Source organism: Mastigoproctus giganteus, chromosome 7, assembly GCF_048544385.1.
Source record: "Mastigoproctus giganteus isolate SK-2022 chromosome 7, ASM4854438v1, whole genome shotgun sequence".
Lineage (NCBI taxonomy): Eukaryota > Metazoa > Arthropoda > Arachnida > Uropygi > Thelyphonidae > Mastigoproctus > Mastigoproctus giganteus.
The window spans coordinates 127615342-127630440 of NC_143581.1; the positions used below are offsets into that span (position 1 = coordinate 127615342).

Here is a 15099-nt window from a genome sequence, read left to right on the forward strand (position 1 = left end):
AACACCCGAAACACTTTATTTTCTGGTGCCTTCAGGTTTACCTCCACATAAATTGCTATTAAAGGTAAACATATGGTTTTAAGAAACTTAGATATAAAAAATTACTACGTGTAGTGGAAATAAGGAAGAAATGTTTGGTTTGTGAACGTGTCACAGGTGACAGAGCTGGATCGAAAGCATATATTCCATGGATTCATTTATATTCAAACAAAGGGGAATATAACTTCATTTTTCAATGAACACAGTTTCCTGTGAAATTGGAAATTTCATTTTAAGAAGGCACAGATGGCAGCTTCTGGAAGCACAAATATTTCAATGTTCATTTTATGCACATCGAAATAAACTTGCACTGGATTCATTTTGTTATTAAAATATTGTGTTACCATAAATGATGCCATTTGTGACTTGAAAAGTTAGGATATACAGTTGTTTGTCTTTTCTTATTTGTGTATGTATTATGCTTTAAAACTATTTAATCTTTGCAGCACTAAAAAGAGAATTGATGAATGAATAATAGGTAAAAGTAAACTGTAGAGAAAAATATTAAATATGTCTTTTATATGCAAAGCAGATATAGAAATATGCAAAGCAGCAGAGACCAATATTGCTGGAATATAAAAGTATTTTGAAAGAAATCAATAGTATAGTCAATAACTTCAGCAGAGGAAATATAGAATGAAAGTATAGAAACCATGAAATTATCAAATTTAGATGTAAAAGGGCAAATGCCAAAAATTTTAGAGAACCTAAACCTAAAGGGATAACAACTTTCTTAAGCTTGACAATCCGAGCAGCTGGAAAAGAAATGGTAAAAGAAAGTAGAATATACCATGGAAAGAATAATTTAGAAAATTTAATAATGATTTTAATTGGATCTTAATAATTAAGATCCAATCCAAACTCTAATCTCTGACATACTGCTTCTACACAGGCAAGCCCATGAAATTTATATTGGCATCTCTGAGCCAATCATATACAGGGCACTTCTGGTACAACATGCAATATGAAGACAAATATTGGAGGGCATCTCCAAACGATATTGGTCATTTATGTATCATGCTATATTTTCACTTATAATTTTAAATTTATACTAGTTTTCTTTATTATGAAACAAATAATCATAGCAGTCTGTGGCTTGTTTTTTATTTCGTTACATTTAATTGGATTTATGAAATCTATTTAATAGTATACAGCAGGCATGGGCAACCTTTCCTAGTTCGGAGGCCAAATTATCATTCTGTCTCCAAGTCAAGGGCCAGACCAAATTATTAAATAAAATAAATTAATATTTTATTATATTATGAATTAAAACAAGTTGCTACTTCATATTTCATTTATTTATAATATAATACTTAAGCTCTACATATATTTTATAATATAATGAACAACATAACAATTTAATGTGAAGATTGGCCTTATACTTGAACTACGAGACTATCAATATTGATGTTAATATTACTTAAGGATAATCGCATAGAATTTGAGGTTTTCGTCCATTATTCTTGTCCGAATTTTTGATTTATTGTATTTCATCCTTGAAAAAAACTGTTCACACATATATGTGCTGCCGAAAAGACAAATGATTTTTCTTGAAAAGGCACATAAATTTGTATATTTTTCTTCCGCCAAATAAAATTTATAAAAATCCGTCAAAGCAATGTTATTAAATTGTGATTTTAGCACTAAATCCGTCTGAAGCTCAATAAGTTCCATCTATAAATTTTCTGGCACATTATTTACATCAGTATCCATCGGACGAGCAAATATAGCGAATGTGGAGTCTTTGTTTTGGAATTCGGCAAACGTATCAAATTGCTCTATTAATGCCTTCAGTTCTTCTCCATAACAATTATAAGGGATATTTTTATGAGTTGCTAGAGTAGGAAAATGATAATTTTTAGCTCTTATCTGACTTTCCAACAATCTTAGTTTATTACAGAAAGCTTTGTAATAAACTAAGTTCATGAAACAATTGTCCTTGTTTTTGCAATTTGAGATTCAATTCGTTTAGGTATCTGGTGACATCTACAAGAAATGTTAAATCACACACCTCATCATTTACACCATCATCTTTTACTTGGTTAATTGTGTTTCTTTTATGACCATAAAATCTGCAATGTCTTGTCTCAGATCATAAAATCGTTTTAACATTTTACCTCTACTCAACCACCTCACTTCACAATAATAAAACGCATCTTCATAATCCGAAAATAGGTCTGCCAAATACTCCTTAAATTGGCGGTGATTAAGTGTACGTGACTTAATAAAGTTAATACTGGTTACTACAACTTCCATAACATTTGTGAATTTAATCGATTTTGCACACAGATTTTGTTGGTGGATAATGCAGTGAAAATTTGTTAAATTTTCCTGATGGATCTGTAGTTCTATTGCTCTTTCATGAACTATTCCAATAAATCCCTTCTGTGCACCAACCATTGCAGGGGCTCCATCAGTGCATATGCCAGATAGTGAATTCCATTTAAGCCCAAATCTCTCGAAGACTGTGTTGACTGTTTCAAATATATCTTCACCGGTAGTTGTTCCTTTTAACGGCCGAAGCGCCAATAATTCTTCTGTGATGTTGAAATCCGCATCAACTCCTCGAAGAAATATTGCTAGTTGTGCTGTATCGGAGGCATCGGTGCTGTCATCCAAAGCAATTGAAAATGCTTTCAATCTAGCAATCTTCTCTTTTAAACTTTTTTTGATATCATCGGCCATAATTTCTATCCGTCAGACAAAAGTACGTCTCAACAAATGAATATTCCCGAAGTCTTTTTTCTTTTCAGGACATATTATACTTGCAATATCCAGCAGACATTCTTTGATAAATTCTCCTTCACCAAATGATTTAGAATGCTTAGCAATTTTTTATTTTACCACAAAGCTGACTTTGACAATGCTGTGGTGCTGCGTTCTTTGCTTGTTGAACATTTGCTGCTGGGTATCCAGGTTCATCTTCAACTTCTGTATTTCATCTTTTCGTAGTTGTCTATCAATTTTTTTGTGATCCGCATGTCTCGAAGTAAAGTGTCTCTTCAAGTTGCATTTTTTTTTTGACAGATATGGATTCCTTGCACAGCAAACATATAGGAAATCCTTTATGCAGAATAAAATAATAATCCTCCATCCAGTTGTCTTGAAATTGATGATTCTCTGCATCTACTTTTCTTTTTTTTTTGACATAACTTGTCAAAAAAAAGAAAAGACATTGTCCCAAATTTATAAGCAATATTCAGAAATGTCAAACAAACTGTCTTCTACACCGCAGGCATTGAACAGAACACATCAATGCAGGCACCGAACTGACATGTTGTTACACTTTCACACATGCCACTAGTTTTTTTTTTTTTTTGGTAGTTGTTGGCGCATTGGCTTCTGTGGCCATAATGCACCTCCCAAGGTTTTTGCAGTACTTTGATCCAAGTCCGAGGCAGGACTCGAACCTGCGACCTTTGGGTTGCTAGGCAGGCACTTTACTCACCCGGCTAGCCCGGTCGGCGTGCTGCTAGTCAAAGTGAGAAAGAGACCTTGGTGGGAGAAAACATGATGTGTTTTGCGCAAGTCATATGATGTCAGCTTAATGTGAGTTAGTAGAACACACCATGTTTTCTCCCACCATGAATCAGACAAACTTCGCTGAAATAGATTAGGGCTAGATCAAAAGAAGTAGAGAGCCGGATACGGCCCGCAGGCCGGGGGTTGCCCATATGTGGTATACAGCAAATTGCAGTTTTACAATGAATAATTTGAAGAGAAGGTATATAAACCTCAACAACAAATTTTTTTGGCATGGGCACCTTTTGCTCATACTCAACACAACCACCAGTCATTTAGCTAATTGTCTCTTAAAAGCTAAGTGTCTCTTGATAGCTTAAAGAAATTCAAGCAGAACTAGACAAACATTTGGAATGAATGGATCAGTGAAATGGGAAGGGTCTTTTTTTTTTTTTTCTTTTTTTTTTCTTTTTTTGGCTGATGCTGTATAAGCTTGCTTTCTTGCATCATATGCCTCTACTAATGCTAAAGAGTGAGTGAAGTGTTATAAATAATTTAAAAGGACCTTAAATTGTTATCATTTTATGGCTTCAAGAAAGCAGTATATATTTAATACTGATTTACAGAAAAAGTGATTTACAGATTAAGAAAATGACTTGATTGTAGGTAGAGGAGATCCATTATTATTATTTGAGTATGCCTTTAGAGTTCAGGGAAACTTCTCATTAGGGATAATATAGGGGTTAAATAGATACACGTTTATCCGATAATATGGGTCAAGTAACACTTGCACACATCTCAAGAGTTCTTTGTTACTAGAACAGTCAGTATTGGTATGATGTCTTAAGAATAGTAGTGTGATTTAAATGAATGAGAAATCACCAGGGATGTGTTAGGATAGTAAGATATACAAGAACACTAGGTCTCAGTTGTGTCCCCAGTATCTCAGGAGTGTCATCAATAAAATGACTGAAATGGAACTCCCAGTGTTAGGACAACTAACACTGATGTACTAGGGCTAATGGAAATGTGGTATCAGGCAGAAATAGGGAACGATGGGTTTTGCTATGATGTGTATTATGTATTTAGGAGCGGTAGGAAAGATAGAAGGGCTAGTGATATTATAATTCTTATCAAAAGCAGCCCAAGCACAAAAGCATTCCTAGATTCATAAGTGTGATGTGAGCTTGTGTGCAAAGCTATAATGTGAGATGGATTAATGTAGAGACCAGAAGATGGTGAAGAATATGATAAGAGCCTCTATATGCAGATGGAATAGACTATTTCATGTGCTTATGGGTCCAGTCAGTTTGGGGCAAACTGATTGGAGCAAGTGGAAGGGAACATTATAAGGAACAAATTTTTTAAAATTGACTAGATGATTGATATTTGATTAACAGTATTTAATAGATTAACACAACAGTTAATAGATTAACAGTAGCCACTGGCAGAGGTGAAAGTGATTCTTGCACTGCTTCTATTGGAATGAGCAGAAGCCTGAAAAACAAGGTGCAGGATATTTCAGAGACTGCTGGGAGTCATTGCAGTACAAGTAAACACATGGGTTGTGTTAGGGTAGCTAAGAATAGAAACAGGTGCATGTATACTTGCGTGTACAACAATGCTAGGAGTTTGGTAAATAAATTTGATGAATTTGAGGTAATGCTCAAAACATCAAAGGCGGATAATGTTGGGATATCAGAGACTTGGTGTCACACAGATATAAGGAATGCAGAACTGGAATTTGGGGAGTACAACATCTACAGAAAGGATAGACAGGATAGGAAGGGAGGAGGGGTTATGCTATTAGTTAAGAAACACATAAAATCCAAGGAAGTGAAGCCAATTGACATCGCTGGACAGTGCAGTGTCAAGTCAATTTGGTGTGACATAAGCATTGGGAGATCAAAATTGAGAGTAGGAGTGTGCTATAGGCCTAATGACTCTGATGAGTATAATAAGAAACTGTACAGGGAAATAGAGTGGTCCAGTAAATCAGAGAGTCTTATAATGGGGGATTTTAATTTCCCAGATATTGACCGGAATTTGTGGGCTGGTCACTCACACACTAGCAAGGCTTTTGTGGATTTATTGGATGATTGTTTTCTACATCAGCATGTTCAAGAGGCAACTAGAGGGAGTAATACTCTTGATTTGATTATCAGTAGTGATTCTTCATGCATTAAGAATCTGCAGATTAAGGAGCCACTACGTGGCAGTGATCACAGTGTGCTGAAGTGGGATTTACTCAAAGAGGTAACTACCATTAGGGGTAAAGGGAAGGGTTATTGCTTTCGTAAAGGTGACTACGATGGTCTGAGATAGTATTTAAATTCTATACAGTGGGACGAGCTAATGATGTTACCAACAGCAAATTCAAAATGGGAGCATTCAAAGAACTTATCTTGGAAGCTACTGGACTTTATATACCAACTAAGAAATATTGTTCAAGGTGTAGGCCTAAATGGATGTCAGATGAACTAATGAGACATATGGCAGAGAAGAAAAATTGCATGGGATACATACAAATTAACACATGACACAGAAGCCTATGATAGATACAAGTTGATCTGTAACCAAGTTACAAGGGAGGTTAGGCAGGCGAAGGCAGATTACAAGAAATCTTTGGCAAGGGATGCAAAGAAAAACAGCAAAGAGTTCTTTACTTATGTAAATTCTAGATGGAAAGGGGATGAATCAGATTGGTCCACTTGATATCGATGGATCAACTGTTGATGAACCTGCTCAGGTAGCTAACAAACTAAATGAATATTTTGCATCGACATTTGCACATGAGGAGTTATTCAGCGAGGGGAATGCCAGAGGTATATTCAGGTCTGGCAATAAGCTAGAGAATCTTGTAATAATTGAGAGTAAAGTGGAGGAGAAATTGTTGAAGATAAACAAAAGAAAGGCACCTGGGGTGGATGAGATCCATCCAGTTATATTAAAGGAGGCAGCAAAGGAAGTAAGCAAACCCTTGGCCATAATTATGAGAGCTTCCTTGGACTCAGGGGAGGTACCCCGCTGACTGGAGATGTGCAAATGTGACCTCAATTCACAAAGGAGGATCAAAGGCTGACACAAGTAATTATAGACCTGTGAGTTTAACTTCTGATCCAGGAAAATTAATGGAAACACTGCAGGATCATCTAGACAAGACTTCAGTTATAGCATGGACATAGCATGGTTTTGTCAAGGGGAAGCCTTGCCTGACCAATTTGATTGGATACTATGATGCAGTCACAAATGAACTGGATGCAGGGAATAACTTTGATATTATATACTTGGATCTTAGAAAGGCTTTTGATACTGTTGCACACGGAAGACTGCTGCACAAATTGGAGCAATGTGACATTGGAGGCAAATTGTTGCTATCGATAAATGGGTGGTTGAGGGGGAGAAGACAGAGTAGTAATCAATGCTCTTATGCCCTCTCAGGTGGTTATTCTGAGCAAGAGGAAGAATCCCATCAGCATTGAGCATGCTAAAACCATTCAAGGCTTTATACACCTCTATCAGATCACCTCACTGGTGCCTAGTCTCCAGACACTGTAATTTGCAAAACTTAAGCCTTTCTTCGTAAGAGCACCCCTTTGTTCCATTCACTAATTTTGTTGCCCTTCTCTGTACTCGTTCCAGCAGCTCTACATCCTTCTGGAAATGAGGCCTCCAGGCCTGTATACAGTACTCTAGGTGTGGCCTGACCATTGCCTTATACAAGGGAATAATCACCTCCTTATCCCTGCTAGAAAAATTCCTATATATCATTGACAATACACCATGAGCTACCCTTGCAGCCCGTCTGCACTGCTCAGAGAACTTCATATCTGCTTGCACAATCACCCCCAAGTCCCTTTCATTCTCTACCACTGTCAGTGTAGTACCAGTGTAGTGTTATTAGCATTAGCAAAAGCACATGATGCAAGAAAGCAAGCTTATATAGCATCAGCCAACAAAAAAAAAAAAAAAACCCTTATTTCACCCATCCACTCACTCCAAATGTTTGTCAAGTTCTACCTTGAATCTATTTAAGCTATCAGCTTCTACAATGAAAGATGGAAGTTTGTTTCATCAACCACCCGCTGGCTAAAGGCGGGTGGTTGATTGGTGCCTCCAACTTCTTAGCTGAATGGTCTCCAGATATACACTTGGCAATTGCTTTTGCACATGTAAAAATCAATTCTTGTGCAATAGTATGAGCTTTTTAGCCTTTGAAAAAGAATTGAATTTATTCGAAAGCTATGTTGATAAGTCTATTGATTTTTTTAAATGGAAATTGCAAGAATTAAAAATACACAACATTGATTCATATATTTCTCTCAATCACATTTTTGCTTTCTTAATTATTGAGAGAAATATATGAATCAATTTTGTGTTTTTAATTCTTGCAATTTCCATTTAAAAAATCAATAGGCTTATCAACATAGTTTTCATATTTTAATTGTAAGTGTTGAGACAAAAATGAAGGTTTTCAGCTGCTATTTACGAGCACTTCTCCACAAATGACTCATTGTGGGCATGGATACTAATCATCTCCAAGAAATGAAAAAAAAACAAATTTAATATAATCTTCATTATATTTCACTTTTTAATGTTCATCTTTATACCGATATCTTGAACTTTTTTATGTACTGTTTTAGAATTTTGATCAGTCGAATGCATTTTACTAATTTAGCTTTAGCATTAGTAGAGGCATATGATGCAAGAAAGCAAGCTTATGCAGCATCAGGGTAAAAAAAAAAAAAAACTTCCTCTTCACCCCTCCGTTCTTTTGAAATACCTGTCCAGCCGAGCCTTAAATTTATTTAGGCTATCAACTTCCACAACAAAGGATGGAAGTCTGTTCCACCAACCAACTACCCGCTGGCTAAAGGCAAATTTCTGCACATCTGTCTTTCCTCAATTTGAATTTATGCCCTCTCAGGTGATTATTCTGAGCAAGAGGAAGAATCCCATCAGCATTGAGCATGCTCAAACTATTCAACCCTTTATACACCTCTATCAGATCACTTCGCCGGTGCCTAGTCTCCAGACACTGTAATTTGCAAAACTTAAGCTTTTCTTCGTAAAAGCAACCCTTTGTTCCATTCACTAATCTTGTTGCCCTTCTCTGTACTTGTTCCAGCAGCTCTACATCCTTCTTGAAATGAGGCCTCCAGACCTGTATACAGTACTCAAGGTGTGGCTGACCATTGCCTTATACAAGGGAATAATCACCTCCTTATCCCTGCTAGAAAAATTCCTGTATATCATTGACAAGACACCATGAGCTACTCTTGCAGCCCGTCTGCACTGCTCAGAGAACTTCATATCTGCCTGCACAATTACCCTCAGGTCCTTTTCATTCTCTACCACTGTCAGTGTAGTACCACAGAGTTGATATGTTACTCTGCGGTTGCTGTTTCCCATATGTAGTACTTTACATTTTTCAATGTTAAACTTCATTTGCCACCTCTCAGCCCATCTGCTCAACCTTTCCAGATCCTGTTGCAGCAGCAAAGCATCAGTAGTGTCCTTAACAATCCTGCCAACCTTTGTATCGTCTGCAAACTTGGACATTAAGCTTGATATACCATCATCAATATTATTTATAAATACTGAAAACAATAATGGACCCAACACTGAACCCTGAGGGACTCCACTAATAACATTAGTCCATGATGAGCAGTGTCCATTGATTACCACTCTTTCTCCCCCCCTCAACCACCCCTTTATCCATAACAGCAATTTGCCAACAGTGCCACACTGCTCCAATTTGTGCAGCAGTCTTCCATGTGCAACAGTATCAAAAGCCTTTCTAAGATCCAAGTATATAATATCAAAGTTATTCCCTGCATCCAATTCTTTTATGACTGCATCATAGTATCCAATCAAATTGGTCAGGCAAGACTTTCCCTTAACAAAACCTTGCTGTGTCCGAGCTATAACTGAAGTCTTGTCTAGATGATCCTGCAGTGCCTCCATTAATTTTCCTGGAACAGAAGTTAAACGCCACACCAATAATTACTTTTGTCAGCCTTTGATCCTCCTTTGTGAATTGGGGTCACATTTGCACAACTCCAGTCTATGGGTACCTCCCCTGAGTCCAAGGAAGCTCTCATAATTATGGCTAAGATTTTGATTACTTCCTTTGCTGCCTCCTTTAATATAACTGGATAGATCCCATCCACTGCAGGTGCCTTTCTTGTGTTTATCTTCAACAATTTCTCCTCCACTTTACTCTCAGTTATTACAAGATTATCTAGCTTACTGCCAGAGTTGAATACACCTCTGGCATTTCCCCTCGCTGAATAACTCCTCATGTGTGAATGTCGATGCAAAATATTCATTTAGTTTGTCTTGGTCATCTTGTGTTGAATTTGGGAATTTTTTGTTGCTTCTCATGAACATGTTTTTCAACATTGTTTTTGCCTGTGTGCAGTCCTCAATCAACAATCCATTATGCTATTATAATTTAAAAATATATTATATAAAATTTACTTCTATAAAAACTATGTATATTTATTTATTTTATATTTCACTGAGCTCACTGACTTACATCTGATTTCTTACTAAACATTTTACTATTGGTATTCATCATTTGAAAAAAATGGGGAAAACACATCAATAAAATACGCATTATAAAATTTTGCCTGGTTATGTAAGTAGTGTTTTTGCACACGGTGCCATCTATTTCTAAATTTACATAAATTTTTATATTCAGAATTCATCATCAACAAGCATTATGTTATTGTCTTTAATAACACTGACTAAATTGACCATCTGGATTCATGCAGAGTATACATTTTCAACTAATTTTTTTAATAAAAAATGTTTTTATAAAAAATTGCAGGTGACACATGGAATTTGTAGTGCAAACTGATTATCATAGCAAACCTCTGGGGGGGGGGTCACAAACCACCAAATGGGAACCACTATTCTAGATAAAACCTACTGATTGTAAGTAAGCTATTGCTGCTTATCTCACTGACATCCTGAACCACTTTTTTCTGAAAATTTAGGCCAGTTTTGCCTTAAGATGAACCAAGACAAATCAACTCCGATTATCTTTTCCTTGAAGCAGACACATCACAAATTGATCAAATCATCCAAGAAAAACAAATTCCCAAAGTTTATATGCATATGGACTTGGAATAATCTTTGATAGCAAACTTGGGTTCCATCATCACATTGAAGCAATGCTCTGAATGATGAAGCAGCTACATGTGTGCAAGACCAGACAGTCACAAGGAAATATATTCATTTGCTTTCTGGTCTGTGGTACAGAAATTTGGGCATCAGTAGCCAATTCATTAAATTAACATTAATTCATATGCTGCCTAATATGTGTTTTACCACTATAATTTTTAAAGTAATCACCATATATTTCTTTATAAGGTAAATTATTTAAAACAATGCCTTATGCACCACAGTACAACATATTACGCCACACTGTCTTCAGGTTGCAAAAAATGTTTAAGAATTGTTCTGTCTGAATTTCATTAAAGTTTACAAGTTTGAGTTGGACATTAATGAATAGGAACAGTGATGGCAATAGTCATTGCCTACTTTTCTCTGTTGAAATTATGCCACTTTAAAATAACCACTACTGGTTTTCAAAATTAAAATTTGTTTAGAGCAACAGTTTTACTCAGTGGTACCAAAACCTTCATGCAGTAGGTTTTAAACTTCCATTTGAAATTGGCAACAATCCACAAAAATATCAAAATCTGTGAAATGTAATATTACTCTCAAATGGGAAAATGTCTGAATATACCTTTTAAAAATGATAATATGATAAAAATTGGTAAAGGGAAATGATTAAAAAAATTTAGTGCTTAAAAATTGCATTTTTAAGCACTAAATATGGAAATTATGTTATATTAAACCATTTTTAAAAATATAAAATGACAGTCGTAATTTTTTTAATATTCTTAAAATATATTTTTTTGCATATTCAGAAAAGTTTTTATTAGAAATTGTGTCAAACTGTCCTGACGTTAGCTACAGCAAAGAGACACTGATAAAACAATTTCTCCTGAAAGAAGATGACATCAGGTAGGAAGTGTGATTAAATATATTATAATTATCTTTAACTGTCAAGCATGCATGGTGACATGCATTCACAGCTAAAGTTGACATGATGAACACATGAATTTTAGTATTCCTCCATTATAATTATTAATTTTTTTTTATCTGCATCATTGTGTTAATATTCAAGGAATATTTGCTGTAAAAATGACGCAGATAAAAAAAAATTAATAATTATAATGGAGGAATACTAAAATTCATGTGTTCATCATGTCAACTTTAGGTGTGAATGCATGTCACCATGCATGCATTCACAGCTAATTTCTAAAAAAATTAAAATAATATGAAAATAATAGAGAACAAACAGTCTCGTCTCTATTTCAAATTTCTTTATTCTCATTTCTTCAAAAGAATATACAGTAAACTCTCATGACATAGCATTATCCTGCTTTTAATGCATTTTTTTTCCTTCTGGTCCCATGGTCAATCTTGTGAAGTACCATGAATTTTTTTAATGGCTTATAGCACTCCTAATATGGTCTCTTGAATAACCCTTTTCATCACAACTGACTTTTTATTAAATTTTTTTAATAAAAAAAAATTAAAATAATGGAGAACAATCAAGCTCCTCTATTTCAAAATGGCTTTATTCTCATTTCTTCCAAAGAATATACAGTTAACTCTCATTACACTCCTGCTTATGGCATTATCCTGCCATTAGTGTTTTTTTTTATTACAGTCCCATGGTCGATCCCATGAAGTATCATGCATTTTTTAATAGCTGTTGTGCTTCTATTTAAACACTTTTCTACTTCTGTTCTCTTTTTTAAGTTACCAAGAAGGAACAAACCTCGATTATAACCCAAGTTCTTGATTTTTAGCTTGTGGAAACAGATGATACAGACTGAATTCTAGGAATTATTAATCATGCAGGTTTTATTCACTTCATAGAAGTATTCCCAGAACAGGTGACATTTATTTCATATTAACTTGAAAACTGTTTAAGGTAGATAGGTCACTCTTTACACTCAGCATCTAGCTATTCATTGTTGCATTCAGATGCTCTCCTCAGCTTTTTTTAAAATTCAGTTGTTTGAATTTGTTATGATGAAATTTATTATTATTATCATGTTAATACTGTATTTATGATGGCAATATCCAAGATATGTTTAGTTTCATTTAATAAAACTTTTTTAAATTTTTCATTATTTTTGAGCAAAAAAAGGTTGAAGGTGCCAAAAAAAAAAAGCAAGTGTAGTACATTAAGTGGGTAGGTTTTCAGCTTGATATAAACTATTATGTCATAAACACACAAAAAAAACAAAAAAAAACACGTAATTGGAGTGGGGAGTCAGTCCAACAATTAGGAAAAAAATTTTATTGGACAAATTTAGATTTTGTGGCGATTACGTGGGCTGCAGAGCTTGGCAGCCATGCACTTCAGAGGTGACTTGATTGAGATTTATAAGCCTCTGAGAAGAGTTTGTAAAATGAATGAATGCAGATTTTCACTCAAAAAAAATTCCATAACTGGGGCCACAAATTCAAATTACAGGGTAGTGGTTTAGACTAGACTCTAGGAAGTTTTCTTTTAGTCATCAAATTGTTGATTGCTGGAACAGATTATCTTCACAGGTAGTTGAGGCTGACAGTTTGCTTAAATTTAGATGTCAAGCTCCTTTGTGTTGGCAACATTTCCTCTTTTAAATTAAAATTAATTTGTAAATTTGACTTCATCCTCCTTTGTATTTAATGTCTTTAACAAAGTCTATATTATTCTTTCCATATTTCACTTGGATTTTAACACTTTTTCAGTACCTTTCTCTTAAGTTTATCCTTGTATATATCGAAATTTACATCTCAGTTGTATTAACTTCTGCCAACAAAGTATACACCTTATCCCGCCAGCATCTTTGAGTTTTTCACTTCTAAGTTTTCTTCCAGTATTCTTTGTACTTCTGGTGGTCTTTTGTTATGTTCAATTCTTTTTAGAGTGTTTTATCAAACAATTATCATTTATGCTTGTTTGCTGTAGCACTCAGTATTTATTATTATTTTTTTTAATACTCTTCTCCAGAGTATCAAAAAATAAACTCTTTCCCCAAAATAGTTCTTTTCACTCAAAATGCCCTAGGAGAAGTTAGAGAGGCCCAGCAGTGTATTTGAAAAGGGAGTTACTGCTAAATGGTTTTAATTAGTTGAAGTTTATTGAAGTGTTATTTATAAAACTTCTCTTTAGGAACTTTTGTATCCTGACAGAGTTGATTTTAGTTGCACAATAGTTGGTAGCACCACTCAGCAGTGCTTTTTTCAGTTTAGTTCTGGTTTCCATATTGTTTATGCACACTTTGTGTCTGAATAACAGATTTTTGCTTACCATTTAGTTTCAGTTTCCTTCTCCCTGTTTTTTAAATGGCTTCAATGAGATCAAGTGAGAGCTAGCGCTAACAAAGCAAAGAAGTCAAAGCTATCAGAAAAACTTTTTGTTTTTCTGATAGCTTTGTCTTTCAAACTTAGCTGTTTCCCTTACTTTTTATCAGTTATTTTTATCATATTCAAAATTCTCAGTTGGTTCCTTCTTTCAAATTATGTTATTCAATTAATTTATATTTTAGTTATCTAGACAGTCTTTCGTATTCATGGTTTGAAACAAAATTATTATTTGTATTTATATCATAATCACACATTTTTATTCCATTTTTACAGCTTTGCCACTTAGAAGGGTGTATGCTTATGAGTTTTCATAGTGTGGGGGCTACAGTTACCTGCCTCAGATGTTTCTGTGTTGAGGGCTATCAAAACACTACATTCTTTCTTCACTTGCCAGACTGCCTTGTAGCTTTTCCTGAAGAGATGAAGCTTCGGCAGCCAAATTTCCTTCTGCATTTTTTCCAGGTAGGTAGTTTGCAATTCTTTCTTTATGTAGGTTGCATGACCTATGTTTTCCCCCTCCATTTAAGTCACAGTATAGAATTTAAAAACTGTCCAAGACTACTGTAGTCACCTATACAAAAGAAAAACCCTTCCCATTACTCTTGATGGTACAGAAATCAGTACACTGTGATCACTGCCACCTAGTGGTTCTTTTATCTGCAGATTCTTAATGCATGAATAATCACTGCTGATAATTAGATCAAGAGTATTACTCCCTCTGTTTGCTTCTCGCGCATGCTGCTGTAGGTCATCCAATAAATCCACAAAAGTCTTGCTAGTATGCGAGTGGCCAATCTACAAGTTCCGGTCAATATCTGGAAAGTTAAAATCCCCCATTATATGACATTCTGATTTACTGGCCCACTCAATTTCTCTGTTGTTCATCTTATTTATCAGTGTCATTAGGCCTATAACACACTCCTACTCTCATTTTTGCTTTCACAGTGCTTATGTCACACCAATCTGACTCAACATTGCACTGGCCACCCTTGTCATATGGATGCACTGCCTTAGATTTTGTGTTTCATGACTAACAGCAAAGCCCCTTCCCCCATCCTATCCTGTCTGTCCTTTCTGTACACATTGTACTCCACAAATTCAAATTCTGCATTTCTCGTATTTGTGTGGTGCCACATCTCTGATATCCCAACA

General features: G+C 35.1%; 1 protein-coding gene across 1 annotated transcript in view; it reads left to right on the plus strand.

Moving 5' to 3' along the window:
- The window catches only part of LOC150083188 (winged helix repair factor 1-like), a 141401-nt gene that overhangs the window by 60262 nt on the left and 66040 nt on the right, over window positions 1-15099 (plus strand). The window contains exon 5 of the mRNA XM_090377092.1: window positions 11445-11541. Within this exon, the coding sequence (XP_090233218.1) occupies window positions 11445-11541 (97 nt within the window). The remainder of the gene's footprint in view (window positions 1-11444; window positions 11542-15099) is intronic.